Below are 22,169 nucleotides of genomic sequence, written 5' to 3'. Positions count from 1 at the left end.
ATCAAATCTGGCAAACAGCACAACTTACTGAATGGCTTAAAAGGCAAAAGTTATCCATATGCATCGATAACATGTCAGATTGTGTTACTGAGAGAATAATGCATTAATTATTTTTTTCAGAGCAGTAGGTAAAAATGCTAGTGAAATGTTTGTTTGGAGAGTAAGTGATTCTTTAAGGTTTTTTAACTACTGTCAACGTGTATATGGGTTGGTATGCTGAAAAGTGCTTACATATTAAATGCTTGACGGTACAGCCAGTAAATGCATTTGGGGGGGCATGTCTTCATTAAGAAAAAAAATCCTTTTGGTTCAAGGGCAATGTTGCCTGGTTAAATATCTGTAATGTGGAAAATAATATTAATTTTCTTTTTAGTTAATTTTTTCATTTCTTTATTATAAAAAATTAAACAAACATCAAGTGTTCTTCCTTTCTGCTTTCAGGTTATGAGCCAAATAGCTGATGTCTGATTAATCTTCCATTTAAGTCAATGTTAATTCATTATTTGACCTCTGTTGGAAGATAGATAATGCTTTTGAAGAGTTTGGGAATTTAAGAGCCAGTGTCTTATTCACACTAATAGAAACCTGCTTACTCTGGAGTTTCCTCAGATTTAATACTGCTTAATTCAAATCAGAATCGGATTCTTGAGCTAAAAAATGCAGTCTTCGCTGGCTCCAGTATTTAGCGGGCAGTATTTCTTCATTTTGTTATATTTTCAAGTGTAACATGAGAAGATTAAAAAAAGAAATATCACATACATTGTTTGCACAATTCTCATTCTAGTTTTACAGAGCAAGCAAATAATTAAAAACAATGGCTTTTTATTATGTTCAAAATACAATGAAATTGTGTTGCTTGAAATGTATGCAAACTAGATTAATACTAGATGAGTGACAATTTTTAAGTGCCCACTATTGTTTTGTATCTGATCTAATTCAAGTCAATGCTGTAATTCTTATTAAATTAAATATTTTAAAATCTCACCTTAAAGCTCCCATGTACTTTTTTTTATATAATGTATATGTCTTGAAGTATTTATATTAGTAATGCATTAGTATCGCTTATGAACTTGTGTTTTGACTAATACATATACTAACACATAAAATATGTTTTTCCAGGCCTTCAGGTGGAGGCAAATATTGTCTTGGAGAAAGGAAGCGGTATCGCTCCTGTAATACCGATGTAAGTAAATTTTGTTCCACTGTAAAAGTTTAATCAACTTGTCTGGTTTTCATTTTAGCAGAGGGGGTGCATTTTTTCTCCCAGTTCAGAAAACTGTGCATTCTGCATTTTATTGGCGAACAGTCCTTTAGTGCACATCTATGTTTTAGGCACTCTATGTGTTCTGCTAAATGTTAGGATCCCTGTCTCAGTGTGATGCCCAGCTGGCGCCTTCACATTAAGGCCTGGAGTGAGTTCAACTTGAGCATCTATGTTAAAGGTGAACAAGGGGCATTCCAGATCAGAGCAAAAGTCTGTCTAGCCCAGTGTCTCGTCTCCCAGTAGCGGCCAATAGGGAAAAATTACAAACTCTTATAATGCCTAGGCATGACTTTTTCATGGATATACTGTATGACTTTCCAGAAGCTGGGTGTCTAAAGATTTCTTGAGCTCCATATCGTATCTATACTTCATTAAGTGCCACATATGGGATTATCCTCTATGAATCCACATTTAAATGCTCTTACTCTTTTCTTATACCTTCATTACTTCAAGTGCTAATGTGTTACACAATCCTCTTACACATGCTATGAAAATGTGTTTCTTTTGGTGTGTTTTAAACCTGCTGTTTTGCCATTAGGTATCTGTTGGTTCTTGTATTACCAGAATGATCATGCAGTTTTACTTTAGAACTGTACCCATCAAATAATGAACTACCACTGAGGGGATGGGACAGACTATAAATGTGTAAAATCAAATCGTGAACCTAAATTACAAATTCAAGTAAGTTAAAAACGGAACCAGAAAAAAGTCAACACCAATAATTTCACTAGTAATTTTACCAGTTAATAGAGCTACAAGCATAAATAGGCTGTCATATTATTTTAGCTTCCAATATTTCTTAATTTTCTTCTTAATTCAAGAAGGTTCATAACAGTGGGAGAATCTGTACCTAAAGGTGTTGATTTACCTGTTTATCTTTTGATGTATTTCAGGAAAAAATACAAGGGTTAATATGCAGATTCCTAAAAAAAAACCAAAAAAAACCCAACCACAACATTGTTTTTATGATGATTACTAATTATCATAAGTATTAGTTCTGCAAATTTCTCCATGGAGGCTATTCTCATTATTAGGCAGTATTACAAATTTCCAAATTATAAATTATGTTCTTACTACTAATCACAGCTGCTCTGTTCACACAGTCAAGAAATGTGTTAGGCCTTCTGGCCACTGTTGTAAGAGCAGCTGAAGCTAAGCTGCTTGTCCAGTAGGAGCTGTAAAACTTTTCCAGTCATACAAGCTTCCAAATTGCAGTGGACCATTCTGAAACTTTGACAGTCTTACTTTTTTCTGTAGACGTGTATTTTTGTGCTTGGCTGTCTTTATGCAGTTTTCATTTGAGTGGATCCAGCTTCTCAGATGATCCACTGTAATTAATTCACCTTTCTCTTTATTTTCCCTCCAATGGTCTTTTTTTAATTTGAAGAGTTCATAAGCACGGAATGATTTCATAGTTCCAAATCACAAAGGAAAACGTTGAGTGACATTGAGTGTGTTTCTTATTCTTAGAATTGATAGGAAATCCACATTTTAATTCACCAAGTAATTGATGATTCCTCACTGAAACCTGTCAGTTGAAGTCTGTCAGTAAATTCTTAATAAATTTAATGTATGTTTTACAGAACTATTACAGGTTCGTTTCTGTTTGTTGTTTTTTTTAATCAGGATGTTGTGTACTAGTTAAGTGCCTTTACCAAAACCTTGGCATATTCCATTATCTTTTTAATTTAACTAGGAATTCTAAAACGTTTTAGTTGATAGAACCTATTCTTATACAAAATACTGATTTGTATTATTATTTATCTTTCTTTTAAACCTGTATCAGTGAAGTCTCTGCAAACTTTTCTGTTTATTTGGTCTTTGATATCAGGCAAATTATAACCTAGCATATTCTGTTTGTCCTTTTCAAATAATGACCTTTTTGCATTAGTACTGTTCCAGTTTGATCACACAGTCTTAAGATTTGTTACAAAATTCACATTGGCACACAGGAGCCCTCCTCCATTTACTCTTTTGAGGACTTCTGTGAGGTAATTGTCCAGGCATTTTTATTTAAAATGTTTATCTTCAGTAGATATTATTTAGCTTCTGCCATGCTAACTAGTATACAAGGAGGTTTGCATAATATGTAATCCTGCTTCCTCACAAATAAACAACAATTTTTTAATGCTTTATTATTAACAGTCATACCTTAGCTACTTAGTGATACCATTGAAATGCTGGTAGGATATGTTCTGTTATTGTCAGACACTTTTCAGACAGTTTTATTCTTAGCTGGTTTTGCTTCTCTTTTTCTTTTTGTTTATTGCTGAGAGGAGGCCTGCAGGGTCACAGAAGGAACCTCTGTGAGATATCTGAGGCGGCCATTCAGGCTATTCCATGGCTTAAGGGCAAAATCAATTGTTATTAAACCATTCTTAACTGATGGTTAAGAAGCTGATCTGTTTTGAAATACCTCCCATCCAAGGATTCTACCATATCCTTATAGTCAGGACGGTTTTCATAAAACACAGCGTATGTTTGCTGATCCTTTAAGACCCTCACTTACTCCTTCACCAGCAGGGAGACAGCTGATAATATTCTTTCTGTGGGAGCCTTTCCTGTGTTTGCAGCCTACTATCATGTCTTAGCTTTCTTTACACTAGACAGTCTCTGTGTTCAAAGCTTTTGGGATCCCAGTAGTACACATCTTGAAGCGTGGTGCCCAAACCTCTGCACAGGATTCTAGCTGAGGCCTGTCAGAGGTAAGTATAACTTTGAACATAGTCTGTCATCTTAGTGGTGGGATTCCATTTATTTCGGTATTGTGTTCATTTTTATTACAAGGAGTGACTATATGTAATTAGTCTGTGTTGATCCATAATGTCCAAATCCCTTTCTTAAGGGCTGCTGTTTAGGAATTGTTTCCTTAGTTTCTGCTTGGACGGTTGATTGTTCCTACTCAAGTGTAGTAATTTGCATCCATTCCTTTATTTCAAACCGCTGCTCCAATTTATCAAAATCTTTTGAAATTATAGTCTTCGATTCTGAAGTGTTCATTCCCTTCCTATACTCTGATTTTAATAATTTAAACAACATAGTGGAAAGGAAACTTAACATTTTGTTGTCTAGGTCTTAAAAACAAATCTTGAACAATTGCAGACTTCAGCCAGGCAATTTGGAAATGCCCTTCTTACACCATGATGGTGAATCATTTTTTTAGCGTGTTTTTTGGGGGATGGTTTTCCATTGCATAAACATATTGGTAATTACAGAAGTTTAAATTTACTACTTTAATGGTTTTGATGGTTGGATTCTATTTCTTTTATAGTAATATTTAGGGCTCTACATAAGTAAGAACTGCTGAGATTAGTAGATTTTGTTTCAAGATTTATGATACTCCTTAGTGCTTGAAATTTTTAATGGAATGGTATGTTTGATTTATGTAAGCATTAAGAGCATGCAAATCTTGCAAATCTGTCATTGTTTTGATGAATAAATATGTTGTTTGTACATCTTTTCTGTTGAAGTTTATTTTGCAGTGTCAACATTCATCGTCCATCTGTAATTTTCAATGTAGCACTCCCTAAAGCTCCTACTATTCATAAACAAAAAAAAAAAATAATTTTTTTTACTTCATTTTTCTTTCAAAGATGAGTTCATTCTGTTGTCCTTTCTTTTGATCACTTTAATTCTTTGGAAACAGCACACACACTCCTACTAAGCATATTTCTCATCAAGCACTTCCAAAGCCATATATGACTTCTTAATTCAAAAGGCATCTGCTAAACGTTGAGATCAGCAGAAAAGAACATTACCTAATGAGTTCTGGAAACAAAAGGGATTGTAGAAAGAACACAGTCATCAGAAACTTATTTTCTACCACAACCCACACTATCTCTAACAAAAATATAAGTATTTTTCCAACAAAAATATGTTTAATTTTAAAAAAAATACAAAATGCTAATAGAATTGCTAGACACATAATTACTCAGTTAAAGTAACTTGTCTGATTTAAAATGTGTAGGATGTGATGCATGATTTAATACACATCTAAAACTGTAAAAGCCTCCTAATTTTTTACGTACAGTAAAAAACATATTTTGCTTACAAGTTCTGTGAATGGTTTATCTACATAAAAGCATGAGTGTATACATAGCATTTAAAGAGTCTTGTTCTTCAGACTTTTCTCTTAGTAGAATGTAGGCAAATGTTTTTTGTTGGTTCCTTCCACTGTGCGTACATTCATAGGTATTGTTCGTTGCTTTTGTAATTCTAATATTTTCAAGACTATTCTTTCTAACATGCATTCATGTGAGGAGCTGTATCTTTGAACAGTCCGAGTTTTAACTGTCACCCTTCTGGCCATGTTTCTCATCTTCTGTGAGGTGTACCATAGCCCTTTGTTAATAGGAGACACAGTGAGTTCAATTACTGAAGTCTGCCTGACTTTAAGCTCCAAGATAAAACCGATTTCTGTGAGATAAGATGTTTGGTATCATGTCAATGTTGGTTCAATGATTCGTTAACACTCTTTAGACAATTTATTTTTGCTTCAGTCTTAAAATTTTTTGTTTTCATTTAAGTCAATGCTTTTTTTTCACTCAAATTTAATTATTTCATTATTTTCTTCTCAGGACCTTTAGGCATGATTTTAAATTCTTGTACATTTGTTAGATTCCTACCTCATGATTTGCAGTCTTTTAAGAGAGCATTTGGAAACACAAGCAGCCTGTTGCTTGGCAAGAATTACCCACGTATTATAACTGCATGAAAAAAAAGAAATAGATTACCCAGTAAAGAGAAGCAGTTACTGCACATTTACCTTGGGAAGAGAGTAAATACACAAAGATACAGTGCATAAAAGCTGACATTTTGTAAATGCATATTGTAGTTTACCTTGCAGTAATAGTTTTGCATTTCTATACCTATAGTTTTCAGACTTATAGGACACCAGGTTGGAAGTGACTTCAGTGATCATCTGGGCCCATCTTTCTTGGCCAAAGCATGTTCTAGACAAGATGGCTTAGCACCCTCTCCAGCTGAATCTTAAAAGTGTCCAATCTTAGGGAATCCATCACTTCCCCAAGGAGATTATTGCAATGATTGTTCTCATGGTGAAAATTTTTCCTCTGGTGCCCAATCGGAATCTCCCCAGGAGTAACTTGTACCCATTACCTCTTGTCTTTTCTATGTGACTCCTTGTAAGGAGGTAGTCTCCATCTTCTTGGTCACAAGGTCTCCCCTAAGCCATCTCTTCTGAAGGCTGAACAAGCCCAGTTCTCCCAGCTTTTTCTCCTACAGCAGGCTTCTCTGTGCTTTGATCAGCTTTGTGGCCCTTCTCTAGATCCTGTCCAACCTGTCTGCATCTTTTCTTATATAGCAGGGACCAAAACTGAATTCAGTATTCCAGGTGTGGCCTGACAAGTGCCGAATGCGATAACAACTTATTTATCTCTGCTGGTGATGCCCTTGTTGATGCAACCCCCCATCCTGCTGGCTTTCTTTGCTGCAGCAGCACACTGTTTGCTCTTACTGAGCTTGTTGTCTACCAGGACCCCTAGGTCCCTTTCCACAAAACGGCTCCCCAGATGGGTTGATGTCAGCTTGTGCTGCACTCCTAGATTATGTTTTCCCAGGTGCGAAACCTTACATTTGCCTTTTTTGAACTTCATTAGGTTCATGTCTTCCAGCCTGTGAAGGTCTTCCTGCAGGGTGGCTCTCCCTTCTGAAGTGTCCACCTTCCCACTCAGTTTGGTATCATCAGCAGACTTCAGGGTACGCTTGACCTCATCATCCAGATCACTTAGGAAGATACTAAACATTGTTGGACCCAATATCGATCCCTGGCCACCCCACTTGACAGGTTGACAGTTTTATAAAGAGCCTTTTACCACACTGTGCGTGTGGCCTGTCAGCCAGCTGCCCATCCACCACGCGGACCACTTGTCTAGACCGTAACACCTCAGTTTCTGTAGGAGGAGGCTGTGGGAAACCTATCAAAAGCATTGGAGAAGTCTTGGTAGTCAATGTCCACAGCTCACCCCATATCAACTGAGCAGGTTACTTTATTGTAGAAGATGGTCACATTTGTCAAGCATGATTTTGAGTGCATTACTTGAGGTCATAGTTTTACTTTCATTCAGGTATTAATGAGATAGTAAACAAGGTACGAAAATTATGTGGCAACAACAACAAATTTTTAAGTTGCGTTTTGCGCTTCAGATCGCAGAATGTTCAGGTTTCAGGCTGTCATTTGGTAACGGCAGTCTTGAGAAGGACTGCCTGAAAACTTTACTGATTCCACCTGAAAGCTGGATTCAGACTAATGATTTGGTCAAAGAGCAAGACCCTGAGATAATTCACTGAGAGGACTTAGCCACTAAAATGGAAACCTACTTTATTGCAAAGATCACCAAATCTGCCTCTGGATTGATGGATTTGCATTTTTAGAGCCAAAGACACCACATTATGTAAAAGCTTTGATATCATAGAATATATTAGTTTGTGAAATTTATTTAACATAACTTAAAGTGTAGGAAACCAGGATTTAATCTTCAGGACTACCAAAACCAGAAAAAATATCAAAAAAGCAGGAATGCTGTGTGAAAGGGGCTTTGCTTCCACAGTTCCTTTAGCTGCTCCCAGGTATTCCCAGCTTTGTCTGCTTTTGTTGTCAGCGGTGAGATTACAGACTATGCATACTTTTGTGTAGTTGGTTTTCTGTCAGGCTGCTAGAACTGTGTTCAAGAAGAAAAGAGGATACAAACTGGGTTTTTTAGCAGTTTAAGTTGTTACAAAAACTGAATTGGTATTTAATAGGTTAAAAGAAGGATTTTTCTTTGCTTGCAAGGGGACCTCCAGAGCTCATCATGTAGGGCTCCTCTTGCTCAAACCTCAAACTGGTTGCCCAGGATCATGTCCAAATGGCTTTTGAATATCTTCAAAGAGGGAGATCCCACCACCTCTTTGGGCAAACTCACAAGCGCTTGGTCACCCTCACAGTAAAAAAATGTTTCATGATGTTCAGTAGGAGCCTGTGTCTCCATTTGTGCGCCTTTCCGCTGGGTGAATCACTGGGCACCACTGGAGAGAGTCTGGTTCCATCCTCTTCACACCCTTCCTTCAAATGTTAGTACAAATGGATGAGATCCCCTTCTGAACTTGACCAGTCCCCAGCTCTCTCAGCCTTTCCTCACATGAGAGTTGCTCCAGGCCCTTCGTGGCCCTTGGTTGGTCTGTCTTCAGCATAGCCATGTCTCTCTTGTACTGAGGAGCCCAGAACTAACACAGGACTTCAGGTGTGACCTCAGCAGTGCTGGGTAGAGGGGAAGGACCACCTCCCCCAGTGTCTTTGCCTTTTCTGGAAAGCTCCTTTCCAGCTGGTTGGCCACCAGCATGTATTGGGGCATGGGGTTGATCCTGCCTAGGTGCAGGACTTTGCGCTTCTCCTTGTTGAACTTCCATGAGATTCCTGTGGGCCCATTTTCCCAGCCTGTCAAGGTCCCTCTGGGCAGCTGCACAACCCTCTGGCCTTATCAACCACTCCTCTCTGTTTTGTGTTATCAGCAAACTTCTTGAGGGTATACTTTTCCCCTTTATTCAGATCATTTATGAAGTGATCTTACTGCTTCAAAACGCATCCAAGATCACCATCAAACAAGATAAATAAGACTACATCTCAGAGATCAGATTGCAAGTAATTTTTTTAAGAATATAAATATGGAAGTCTTGATCCTTCTTTACTAATCTTTGTGTTTTATTGTTTTGTCCTGGTATAACTACTTAGAAAGAAGATTTCCCATGGTGGGTGATTTAATTAATTGTGAGGGGAACTTGGTGCAGTAAAATACCAGCCATGTAGATTAGTACTTTAAGCAAGTGGGACTGAAGAATAGGGTGTAGTGACCAGTATAGGATTCAGACTCAAGCTCTGAGGTGACTCAAGACTGATCCTTCTGCTGCCTAGAGAATATGACACAAAGAGGCAAATTTAATTTGTGTTGCTATTTAAAAAACTTCTAAAAATTTTCATTATTTTATTTGTCTGATTATTTCTTATTCTCGCTCTTACCTGAAGGATTGGTGAGCTCAAGTAGTTACAGTGCTTTTTTTTTCACCAGTAAATGTATTACATTAAAAAATATATTTTTAATTAGAAAGAGATAATAATAGAGTGAGTTATAAAGAAAATTTAAATACTGTCTGATGTTCATTATTTTAATTTGTATTGCAACAGCTTCAAAACTGGTAAAAATTTTCTAGTTTCTGAATCATATTGCAGTGGGCTGGCTGTTATAAGAGTTTGATTAATGTATACTGAGAATCATAATTATTATGTTAATATTTGCATTGTGCAGTAAATTTTTATCATCTGTGTTTATAGAGGTCATTTTATTTGAATGCATTTCAGATTCCTGAACAGTGCTAACTGGCTTAGATACGTAGGAAGACCAGTAAGACTGTCATAAAATGAACTCTTCTGTTCCTCATAAAATAGAAGTATTTATTAAACACCTCTGGTTTCTGTCAAATTCTTTTCTCTTTCAGTGTAAAAATGATTTTAATATGTATTTCCAATACTTTGATGCAGCTTGAAATTTTGACAGGTACTTAAGCATTGATAACAATGCTTAATGTGCTGTCTTAATTCTGGGTGTATTCAAGGTTAGTTGTAATAATTATTTTGAACCTACTGATGAAAAATGAAAAATTCTTTCTGAGGTTAATTTCACTTACATCTACCCTTATTCCAAGTAAAAAAGATACTTTACAGTTTTTTAATTGCAATGCAAAGTAATGAAAATTTAAATTAAAACAGTTTTTATTTCTTCATGCTTGGAGACTGGTAGAAATCAGAGCCAAACATGGTATCTATTCTCATTCTCAGCCTTAAAACGATACTTTTGTCAAGTCTGCAAGTAAGCAAAGGTGATAGACCTCTCTAGAAAGTGTTTTGATTTTTTTCTTGATGCCTTAATAACATGTCTTCAGTACAGCTGCTTAGTACAGTATAACTGAGCATACAAATCTTAGTAGATTTATTTTTAATTTTTTCAGGTGTTTTTAATGTGTGTTTATAAGGCAGTAGCTGATGGGTTGATTATGGAGCATAGCTTGATGTGATTCTGGTTTTCCAGTTTTATGGAAACTGTTATATAACAATTAATTTTGTTTAAATTACTTCAGTTACTCCACTGAATATAATAGACACTTCAGCTGTAAAACAGTAAAGCAAGTTTCAGAATCAGAGCCACAAGACAAAGCAGGGAACCACTGGCTAGTCTCTTGCATGATTACGTTTGCAATATAAGCATGTATGCATTTTCTTTTACGTTAATATTTGGAAGAATGTCACATTTTTTTGTCTTTCTTCTTTTAGCCATGTCCTTCAGGGGCCCGTGATTTTCGAGAAAAGCAGTGTGCAGATTTTGACAATATGCCTTTCCGAGGAAAGTATTATAACTGGAAACCCTACACTGGAGGTAATGGTTAGCTTTGTATAAATGTTTAATTTGTATAAATGTATAAATGTTATCATATGTGAAGTCTTCAAAATTATATAAATTGTATAATTATTCAAAATTATATAAATGTTATATAGAGAGTAATGTTTGTGAATAGAATGTTTTGATTAAAATTTAATGAGCTAAGTTTGCTAAGCTTGTACTTTTGTCAGTTTCTGAAAATCTTGCAGAAGAGCCATCTCTATATTCTGTTAAGAGTTTTGTTTTACTGTGAAGGGGACTAAGCATCATAGTGACTCCACTTTTAAAATATGCAGCCCTTTTCCACCTGCAGTTGCAATAGAATTAGAAATTCCATAGGTGATCTGTAAGTGCCTGTCATGCTACAGTGATGAGTACAGTATAAAAAAATCTCACAATGAATTTTCCTTTGTTAACATCAGAATACTAGGAAAAGGAGAAATAAGTGAAAGCATTCATAAGAGTATTTAAAGACTACTTCACTAGATTAATTATTTATAATTGCACTGTGCAATAAAAGGGTATTTTGCAGCAGGGAAAAGGACTGTAATTTCTGTTTCTCTTTCAGACAGTTTAATCAAGTTTAGTTAATTTTCTGCCGTTGTTCAAAGTTCTTAGGTTGCCCTTTTTTTATTTTGTTTTTTACTGTTGTAAACTCTAGTGAATAAGTCTGTGTTTTCCCTTGTGGTATTGTATTTTATTGACTTGAATAGTTTTACTCTCAGTTTTTTAGATTAGAAGCCTAAAAATTATCATTGTGGTCACATGGTCTGATCTGTAGTGGAATTCAATAGGACTAAATTCATAACTGAAATAGTCTGATCTTGGGTTTGAAATTTACCCTGATATACTTCCAGGATTACATTTTCTTGTTATTCTTGTTTTTCGAATGATGAAGTGGTATCCCTAATGTTTTAAATTGTTCAATAATCATTAGGGTTGCATAAGATAATGGAATCGTTACGGAGCCAGCCAACCTTGCCGTATCTTACTAAGCGAATTAATCTTTTTTGCAAGAAAGAAGAGTCAAGTAGAGAAATCAATAAAGGGAAGTTAAATAAAGTGTATAGTTTATATGTGTCAGGTATGAGATAAGATTATAAATTTCAGATCTGTATGCATATATATTTTTAACTAATTGTTAACTTTTCGAGATTTCTGTTGGGTTTTTTTTCGTTCGTTTTTGTTGTCCAGGTGGGGTTAAACCATGTGCATTAAACTGCTTGGCTGAAGGTTATAATTTTTACACTGAACGTGCTCCTGCGGTAATAGATGGGACTCAGTGCAATGCTGATTCACTGGATATCTGTATCAATGGAGAATGCAAGGTTACAAATGTTTTATGAAGTACTTACGGATTACTTTGTTGTGTCTGCTATCTCCTGCATTTAATTACGATACTTGTTTGTTATTATATGAAATGGGAGTGTTTACAGGTCAAGTTTTCAATGAAAGAGTAAGATTGAGACAAAAGGATAAAAAATATTGCATAAATGAGACAAATCACTTGAATTGCAGTAGCTTCTCACAGGCATTCATAGAATCCTTCATTTTGTCGTCTTTTTTCTTGCTTTGTGTTTCCTCTTGGAGAACCAATGAAAGGGGCAACAGGAGATCAACAGCATCCTTGAGATGTTCCAAGGCCTGTTCAGTCATTCCAATTAGAACACCACTCTGGCTGAAAAACAGTGAATGTGAACAAACTAATCTGGTTCTCTCTGACTAGCTCATCCTGTTGCAAACAGTTCTGCTGTTAATTTAATTGAAACAGAAAGTTGTCACTATTGCTCTGTAGTTCTAATGACACAAGTATTTGCCATGTACTAAAAATCTGGTTATGTAAGATTTCTATAGAACTGCATTACATGAATTTAAATAGGATTGGAGGTCTGTGCTGTATTTTTTATGAACATCCCACTGCTTCTTCAGTTTAGCAAAGTGTTTAATCATGTACTTAAGTATAGGCATCTGAACAGTGCTGGTGACTACAAAATTTTTTTAAAACTATTTTTTTAAAAAACCACTAACGTAACTAAAGCTTAACCCAATGCTTAAGTTCTTTGCTAAATTGAGGGCTAAAGATGTATGTTATTGAATAACGTGATAAGATCAAAAGCATTTGCCATGTATTGGCAAACTAACCAAAAAAAAATCTGGGGGGTTCTGATGTAGTTTATACATAAGAAGATTTTAGTAGTTTTGAGAAATATTTTAAAACTAATAGTCAGACTAAATCTCAAGTTGAGAATAAACTGTGTTATTAATTTGGGTCTCTGACATATTGGTGGATCAGATTCAAAATTGTAAACAATTCAAATAATACTACTTTGTCAATTACTTAAAGTATTTTAACTTCCCTTATGACCTATGTATTACCTGTTTATAATAAGTTACAGGGAGTTAATCTTTGTTCACTGTACATAGATTTCTGAAGTACATAATCAGAAATGTAAGGTACTTTTAGTGATCAGTTATAGACACCTCTTTTTTCCAGAGTCTTTTGAATCCTGTTTAATACATACAGCATGTAATATGGCCTTTCACTAAGTTTCATTCTGCATTCATTCTTACAGTGTAGTCAATTTACACTTTACATTCAAACTTGTGAAAATAATTGCAGGTTTTGCCTGGAGGATGTGGGTATATGTTCTATGAAGCTGTAAATGCCTTTAGGCCTGATAATATTATTTATACTGCATACATGTTTAAGGAACACGCTGCAAATGTTTATCTTGACAAGGCAATATAGATGTAACACAGTTAATGGTTGTAATATTAAATAAAAGCATCACTAATCATTCATTGGTAACTGTATTAACTAAATTGTTTGTAAAACATTGAGATCCCTTCCTGAAAGTCACAGTAGAAATAGAAGGTACTTGCTAATCAAGATTTGGTAACAACCCAGAATGTGGATTGTTCTTTTTTTTTTTTTTTTTTTCTTTCTCTGGTAAGTGAAAACCCACTTACAGTAACAGCTATCAAAACAGTAGATAAAAAGAACTGAATATCTCCAACTTGAGAGAAACACTTCAAAAAGTTATTAAGATAGTGGTGCAAGGCCATCATCCTGTTAAAATATTTTTTCTTATCTGTTCTCAGCATGTAGGTTGTGATAATATTTTGGGGTCTGATGCTAAGGAAGATAGATGCCGTGTTTGCGGAGGAGATGGGAGTACGTGTGAAGCCATTGAAGGTTTCTTCAATGATTCATTGCCCAGAGGAGGTATGCATATATATGTTCGTTCTATTGCACAATGCATTTAGATCACTTCTTAGCAAATAACAGTGCTGCATTGATTTCCAGCATGGCATAGCTGTTGGACATTCACTTTGACTCCTTTTGCCTCATTGTTTCCTTTTACTGTATTAGTGGGTTTGATGTCAAATAAAACAACGTTTCGTTACTGAATACTTTGTTTTCATGGTCTCATATGCACTTAAAGAAGTGGGTGGGGATTTAAAATTATTATTTAGTTACAGTGGTATAGTAAGGGTAGTGTTGTATGTGAATTTAATGTGTGTGGCAGAATTTGACATTTAGTCATACATGAAATTTTAAAATAGAAGGAATTCAGAAATGTCTCTAAAGTTTATCTTATTAAGAACTCAGGAAATGTATATGGGCGATTCGTTTAAAGCCTAGCTCAAAAAAAGGTAATATTGGCATTGCAATCTTAGTGTTGTCAGTTTGGGGCTCCCAAATACAGAAGAAAGATTGATGCACTGGAGTGAGTTCAGTTCAGTGATGGGCCACTTAGATTATTGGGGTTTGGAGCACTTGCCCCTCTGTGAGAAAAGGCTGAGAGAACTGGGCTTATTTAGCCTGGAGAAGGCATGGTTTGTGGGGATCTAGTATCAGCCTTCCAATACCTGTGAGGAGGTTATGGAGAAGATAGAGCCAGGCTCTTCATAGTAGTAGTTACATGGTGGGAGAAGGGACAGTGGCTATAAACTGAAACAAGACACCTGCTGACCAAATGGAAGGAAAAACTTTTTCCCAAGGAGGGCAGTTCAGGAGAGGGTCAGGTTGCCCAGAAAGCTTGTACAGTTTCTCTCTTTGGAGTTTCTTACTACCCAGCAGGGTAAAGTGCTGAGTAACTTGACCTGATCTCCTAGCTGATGCTGCTTGTAGCAGGTTTGACTAAATGGCTTTCAAATGTCTTCTCCAACATGAATTATCCTATGATCGATCCTAAGGTCATTTTATATGTTAATTTCCTTGATACACTGTTGAAAAGACTCTATTAGCACTTAGCACATAGTCAGGAATTCCTTTTTTTAAGTTCTTGCTATTACTTTCAAATCTTTGGACGAAATTTATTCTTTTCCTCTATATCATGTGAAATAAAATGTTCAAGTACATTTGAATCCCATCTGTCATAGTAACTTTTATTAGTAAATAACTTATTAATGTTTAATTTCATGACTAATACTTGTCAACGTAAACAAATTTACCTTTGTTTTATAGGCTATATGGAAGTGATTCAAATTCCAAGAGGTTCTGTGCACATTGAAGTAAGAGAAGTGGCAGTGTCAAAGAATTACATTGGTAAGACCATGGCTGAAATCACAGACTGTTACTAAGTCAGAGATCATGTTGTGATTTGAAGGTACATTTTCTGGTCTGGCCAAACCATACACATAGTAGAAGCAGCAGAGGAAATTTTTAGCTGTTAATATTAGATTGTGATCAGACAGTTCGAGCAGTTGGTTAGGATGTATTCTTCTGAATGCAGCTAATGAAATACACAGTGATTCTTCCTTGTCCACTCAGTGCAAAATCAAGTCAACTTCATTATAGTTACAGTGTCAGACCTGACCTGAAGTGGATGAGGAACATTCAAGTGATGTACTCTCCCACTTTGGGGTAGTATCTTCCATCTGGGAAGTCTCTGATCTTGGGGGCTTATACTGTTTTAAAACTGTTTTGTTCTTGGAATGATTATTCAACAGCCATAGTTACTGAAATGCTAAGAATACTGTCTCCTTATCTTCAAACGGTTTAATGTAATAATTCCACAGTATTTCTGTGTTGCTTTGTTGTAGGGACTAAATGCCATCCCTATTCAATGATAAGGAAAATGAGTTGCAGAAAAACTAGGTGCTTATTTGAGGTCATTCAGAGAGCCTGTTGTGAACCACAGAATTAAATCCAAATTCCCAAATAATTATGCCTTTCTTTAAAGACTGTGTTAAATTTGATTTCTGTTTTTTTAATACTGATATGTACAAGTTTGGCTTCATTGAACTCAAGACAACATGCATTTCTGGAATTCCCTGTACCCTATTTTGCATAGCAGTCAGTTCACAGTAGTGCAAGAAACCCATTTTTTTAGTCAAAAGTAGATTACAGAGCTGATTAGTTGTACAGCAAACTAACAGAATAACACAACCAAAAGCTATTGCCTGTTAGGCTAAACAGTGGATGACAAGCCTACTTTTGTCATTCTGTACTCTATGTAGTTGATATATATAACATTAACATGTTGTAAAGGAATATGATGCCTGTAAGTGTGTGTTAGAAGGGCAACTGTCCTGGATACATTAATTCCTAAGCTGATTATATTGATAATAAAAGTACCTTTTACTGTTGGATACCTTCATCCTGCCTGGCCCTACCCTTTTGTAGTTCAGCAGTTAATCAGTCTCTTTCCATTCTGTGGGAATAACAACACTGGTACTCCGGGAGTAGAGTGCTTACTATTTTTTCAGCATCACATTCCCATGGTCTCTCCCCTATGTCAAAATATACTGTGGGTAAGGTTGCCCATATATCCTATACTGACATTTCAAACAGATGTCATGGGAGAGAGGCACACAGTGCATCCTATCGCTGTCATTTTCTGCTAAGAACTATTCCATGGGCAGCTGAAAACCAGAACAAATAAGATAACTCTTAGCTACTACAAATAATTTTTTTATTCCTCTGTATCATAAGCAGAGGAAAGTGATTTGGAAAAGCATTTAGATTGGCACCATCTGTATAAAATGAATGAAAAATGTAATTTTTTGGCTTAAATAAAAAATACAACTTCATTGGTATTTAATCTGGCCAGAGATCTAAACCTGTAAAGCGGTACATAAACACTTTTTAATGTGCTTGTCACAATTTCGAGGAGTTTTCTGAGTTTCAGGCTCTCTCCTTACTATTCTGCTTCATGCCACAGCAGCCCTGACTACACAATTGGGGGATTCCTCTCCTTCACTGGTTTCTTCTGTTTCCAACTTTCACAGGTGCCATTGGATCCTAATGAAAGTTAATCTTTCTAAGTTGCAGGGTCCTTTTCATTTTGTGATGGTATTCTTTGTTCTCTGAGTGTGAATCAGATCACTACTTTAGGATCACCAATTTCTTGGGAAAGCAAGGCTTCTAATTTTTCTGCTGCCTTAGAAGAACCATACAATCAGAGTGATAGTTAAAAGTTAGTTTATTATGTTAAAATACATACATCAAGGGTATTATGGATGTTTCTTTAGTGGCAGAATCAACTTCACAGCTCCTTCCCTGTCTTTGTATAGAGTTCACTTTGTTTTCCAGGACTTTTGTTTGTGTGGCCACAGTGTGAATGAGATTAGAGAGCTGATTCTGCTCATTTACACATATTACTATGTTTTGTTTTGCATGCACTGCTGCCAGATGTGTGACCACAGCCTAAGAAATCAGTTTCTCCTTTCAGAAGTACACAAAAAAATGGAAGAACAGAACCTTCTTCCTTGGTAGCTGTCACATGGACTTCAAAGTTTCTTCTTTTCAGCTTGCAGGCTTTCAAACTAACTTGCAGCAAAAATCCCATGGTTCCTTAAACTAAGATCCAGTTCTTTTACAAGCCATGGCCTCAAATTTAGGCTGCTATTAGACATTTGGTGATTCAGTTAGCTCAGTCAACACCTGTCATCCGTCCCCCTGTCTCTGGCTGTCATTTCTGCACCAGTTATTGCTCCTAGTGTTGTGAAAGTAAAAGCACATTTTTGCAGCTGCATAAATAATTCAGTATTTTGCACTGAGCTGTCCAGCAAATAACTCAAAATCACAGCAAAAAAACCCCAAAACTGCCTGTTTTCCAGGCTGCTGAAAAAAACATGTATTTAGTAATGCTGTTACCTTCCTGTAAATGGCTTGATCCAGGGTGACATCTTCCCTTATAATCCCCTTACGCAACAGGGTGTTGTGTGCTAATTTTCTGTGGGCTTCCTGTAATGTCAAGTTCCCATGAACTATTTGATGAGGACACTAACTTGTTCCTTCCGTCTTACACGCTAATAGTAGTATGCCACTGTGTCATCATTGTCATGTAATTATATCAGTGGAATGCTGTTTACAACAGTGTGGTTTTCACCTATGTGTAACAGCTGAAATTAGGTAAATCTATTTACAGAATGCAAATGCATCGTTCTTTGACAGGTAAAAAATTAACGGCTTTGCTTCTGGATATACATTAGTTTAAGTGTATATAGAATACATACAATTGGTAGCATATAATTCCACAATTATTAATTATGTAAATATGTATGAGGACGTTTAATTCTCTTGTGCTTATTTGTATGTCTCATTTGTAGTTGTTTATGTGTCTCAAATAATACAATAATTCAATATTTGCTCTTGGTAGATACTAGATATACTGACAAGAAAACATTTGGGATTGAGTGGCACAGTATGAGAGACTTCAGTATGTGTTGGTAGCTTTGGAAGACCCTACAAACTTCTTTTAAATAAGCTAGATTTTATAAAAGCAGGACGGATAGAAGTTTTGGCTATGTGCAATAGGACCATTGATAAGACAAAATTCTGATGTTCATCCGTAACATAGTTATTTTATATACCTATGCAAAATAGATAAACAGTGAAGTACCGTTCCTTTCTTTTAGTACAGTACTGCTTGCAATTTGTCTTGGTCTCCTACATTCACTTTTAAAAAAATCTCCTTCTTGTACTACAAAGCCTATATAGACAATAAGGAATCGGAATTACTTCGAGAATTCCAGGTAAATGAATGTGTCAGAGTTAGTTTCTTCTACATGAGTGTTTCCAAAGTAAATCCAGGGAAGTCAGTGGAGTAAGATGTATGCTCTGGAAAGACATTCCTTTTCAGGCCTTACGGTGCTGATGGAAATGGTTACTAATACCTGCCAAATATGGTTGTCACCAGCAGAACCATACCACCTCTCCAACTGTCTCCTGCTTATATGAATGCTGTCTGATCAGTTTTAGAAAATTCGAGCATCATTGAGACATTTTCCCTAACTGTTTAAGGTAAACCATCTGTCCACACAGATGAAGTTGAGAATAAAACTTGATGGTAAATTATCTTATTCCTTCTGATTGTGACATTTGTTTCCTATCTAGTAAAGTCAATTATTTGTCTCGAAAATGACATGGCTGTTTGACCATGTATTTCCAACCATTATTTTCCCTTTAAGAACATATTTTATTTAAAGTAAACACGAATGCTGAAAAACTGTCATCTTCACCTAAAGTCAAGAAGTCAGTATCTAATTAACAGAACTATTCACCTTAAAACACAAAGTCAGTTTTGTATTTAGAAATGTATTTTAATATAGTTGAGCAATATAAATCCCTGAATGGTATCTGCTTGCCTAGCCTAATTAGTTGGTTAGCTAAGAAATTTGATGTATCTATAGTGCTTTTATGGTTTAAGGCTGTAAATTAGGAATAACATAATATTTTGTCAAATAAAATAGCTATCATTTGGGTTTGTAGTCGAAATATCTATATATCTTGTATCTATATATAAGGTATAGATTTTATGTATATAAAACACGTATATGTAAGCTATCTACCTATCTATATATAACCCCAGTGGACTAAGGCAGCAAAGCAAGAAGTGATTGGCACCATATGTCAGACTCAATGTTCCTTCTCTTTTTTTTTTTGTCTGCACATTATCTGAGATACCCTATCCTATGCCCCAACTTCTTAATCTAAAAATTACGTTGGTAATTGATTATACATTTAAGACCTACATATATCTTACGTAGAACAGCATCCATTGCACATGGTCTCAATTTTAAAGTTATATTTATTTATTTTATATATCTATATATTGATTTAAAGTTATATTGCAAGTTGCATGAGGCATTCTGTTTTGTTCCATATAGCATCTGCATGTTGAAATCTGAAAAGTGTATCTGCACATTGAAGATTATTGCAGAGGAATATGGTCAAACTGCACAAGGGATATTTTGACAATAAAGAAAAGACTTTACATTGCTTGAAAAAATCATGTCATGGAGCTGAAGCTCATGTACTTCTAACAGATTAGTAGATTAATTTGCAATGGCTTCTCCATTATAAATGCTGCTTCCAATTTTTAGGTGGCTTGTATTTTTTTTTAAGCTTTAAAATCTGAAGAGGATGACTACTATATTAATGGTGCCTGGACTATTGACTGGCCAAGGAAATTTGATGTTGCTGGAACAGCTTTCCATTACAAGAGGCCAACAGATGAACCAGAGTCTTTGGAAGCACTGGGCCCTACTTCAGAAAATCTCATAGTCATGGTAAAGTTGTAATTAATGTATTTCTGAAATTTGAAATATGTATTCATGTTCTGAGAAAAGCAAAGGCCATGAATGAAATCAAAATAAGTTGTGTTTTCAAAGACCATACAGCCTGCCTAGCTGCAACTTTGCATTTATGTTTTAATACGGCTTTACCTTTCAAAACTGGCAAACATTGTGGTGAGCAAAAATAAAGTCAGAAGAGCACCAGGAAATACCACAGGAAATGCCCCATCTCTGTTAAGTGTCGTTCAGCATAACGGTAGCTTAAATTGTGTGTGGGACATATATTGTACCTCTGCATACTGCTGATATATGGAAGTGTTGAGATACAGCCTGACAGTTCCTGACAGTTCTGTGCTTGTCAGTGGGTTTAAGCCTAGCCTGAGTGTGAAGTATACTCTTACCACAACAAGAGTATGGTGATCTGACCCATGTTAAACTGTGTTGCTGTGACATACATTGCTCTGAACAGATTGCACAAAATGTGAGAACATAATAGAAGGTGAGGCTGGGATCCTGGTACCCTGTCTCTGAGAGCAGCAATAGTGAGCCTGCTGTTGTGCTACTGTGTTGAGAAGTATAAAACCAAGGTGATTCTTGCCCAGTGTATTCTGCCAGCTGCCAGATTTGCAGTCCAGGGATTGCTTGAGCCAGATGGAGTTTTTTTTGTATAGAATGATTGTTGAGTGGATAGTCACATTTTGGGCAGCATTTTCAAACACCTGAATCCTATTTTCTCTTTCTGTAGGTGTGGATAAGCTAAATAATCCATATAGAATGAGTCACACAATGATTATAGTGCCTTTTCTCATTCAGCCCATGCCACTGACTTTTTTACTGAAAAGTTCTCTGCTCTTTTCTCTGATGGAGATGGGCAGATATGCCTTTGAAAAATTTCACAGAAGATAGATGTGTCAGATCACTGCGTCTAACATGATATACATTATTAGCAACAGAAAGAAAATGTTTGATATAGATTCAAAAGGGTAGTGTTGGACAGGTGGTGTGTGGAAGTGCAGTTCACTTTAGGTTAGACAAAAACTCATGGTGATTGTTGCACTTCTGTCTGTATCACCTGCAGTGATGTGGCTGCAGCAAGAGTTTTGATTACTCCTTTCAAGGAAGCACAGGTGTGATTCCACCAAGCTAATGCTATTGGCTGTTGCATTAGGAGAAAACAATGATCTCAGCAAGTCTGTTGCTGTTACTATTATTACTGTTATTATAGTCACTGAAAGTGCAAATAATGGCAGAGCTAGGTTCTGTTGTGTGGGTTGCTCCTCACAAGATTTCCGTGAGGACTGTTGCATGTTTGCACAGTAATGCCTTTAACCAACTTTGACCTTGCATAATTATTCAGTTCTCAAGTTAATTCCCATTAAGACATTCATTTTATGAAAACTGGCTTTTTAGAACAATTATGTCAAGAATAAAGAACTGACAAGTTATAAAGTTGTGTTAAGGGGGAGAAGAAGACAAAGCTCACCTTAGACAGCAATGCTTTTCTTTTGTATATGTTTTAAAAGTTAATCCAGTTCTTTTGGGAATACCTAAAAGAACTACTGTGGCTTCCCTTATTACTTTTTTCCCTTCCGCAGGACTTAACATATACCTAGATTAAATGTCACTGTAGTTGCCCTCTGCTTGCCTGTTTTAATGGTATAACCAGTTGTTTTCAACTACAGATTCTGCTACAGGAACAAAATTTGGGTATAAGGTATAAATTCAATGTTCCCATCTCTCGCACTGGCAGTGGAGACAATGAAGTTGGCTTTGCATGGAATCACCTGCCTTGGTCAGAATGTTCTGCCACTTGTGCTGAAGGTAAGACACCGGGCAGACAAGCTACAGGGTAAACTGAATTGCAAGATACACTTTACATAATTATCTAGGTAACTAATTGAAAACATTTCTTTCAGACATGCCTCAACCTTACTGTAGTGAAAACATTC

The 22,169-nt window shown here is 36.0% G+C and overlaps 1 protein-coding gene across 9 annotated transcripts in view; it reads left to right on the top strand.

Annotated features, from left to right (window-relative positions):
- The window catches only part of ADAMTS6 (ADAM metallopeptidase with thrombospondin type 1 motif 6), a 186,698-nt gene that overhangs the window by 131,903 nt on the left and 32,626 nt on the right, over window positions 1-22,169 (top strand). For all 9 annotated transcript variants that reach the window (XM_080372810.1, XM_080372811.1, XM_080372812.1 and 6 more), the window contains 7 exons: window positions 1,120-1,183; window positions 10,587-10,689; window positions 11,887-12,020; window positions 13,795-13,918; window positions 15,164-15,244; window positions 20,051-20,214; window positions 21,903-22,041. In XM_080372810.1, coding sequence (XP_080228936.1) covers window positions 1,120-1,183; window positions 10,587-10,689; window positions 11,887-12,020; window positions 13,795-13,918; window positions 15,164-15,244; window positions 20,051-20,214; window positions 21,903-22,041 — 809 coding nt within the window. The remainder of the gene's footprint in view (window positions 1-1,119; window positions 1,184-10,586; window positions 10,690-11,886; window positions 12,021-13,794; window positions 13,919-15,163; window positions 15,245-20,050; window positions 20,215-21,902; window positions 22,042-22,169) is intronic.

The sequence above is a fragment of the Falco punctatus genome, assembly GCF_963210335.1.
Source record: "Falco punctatus genome assembly, chromosome: Z".
In the NCBI taxonomy this organism is placed as follows: Eukaryota; Metazoa; Chordata; class Aves; order Falconiformes; family Falconidae; genus Falco; species Falco punctatus.
Note: the sequence above shows the minus strand (reverse complement) of the source record. Positions and strands in the feature narration are given on the sequence as shown.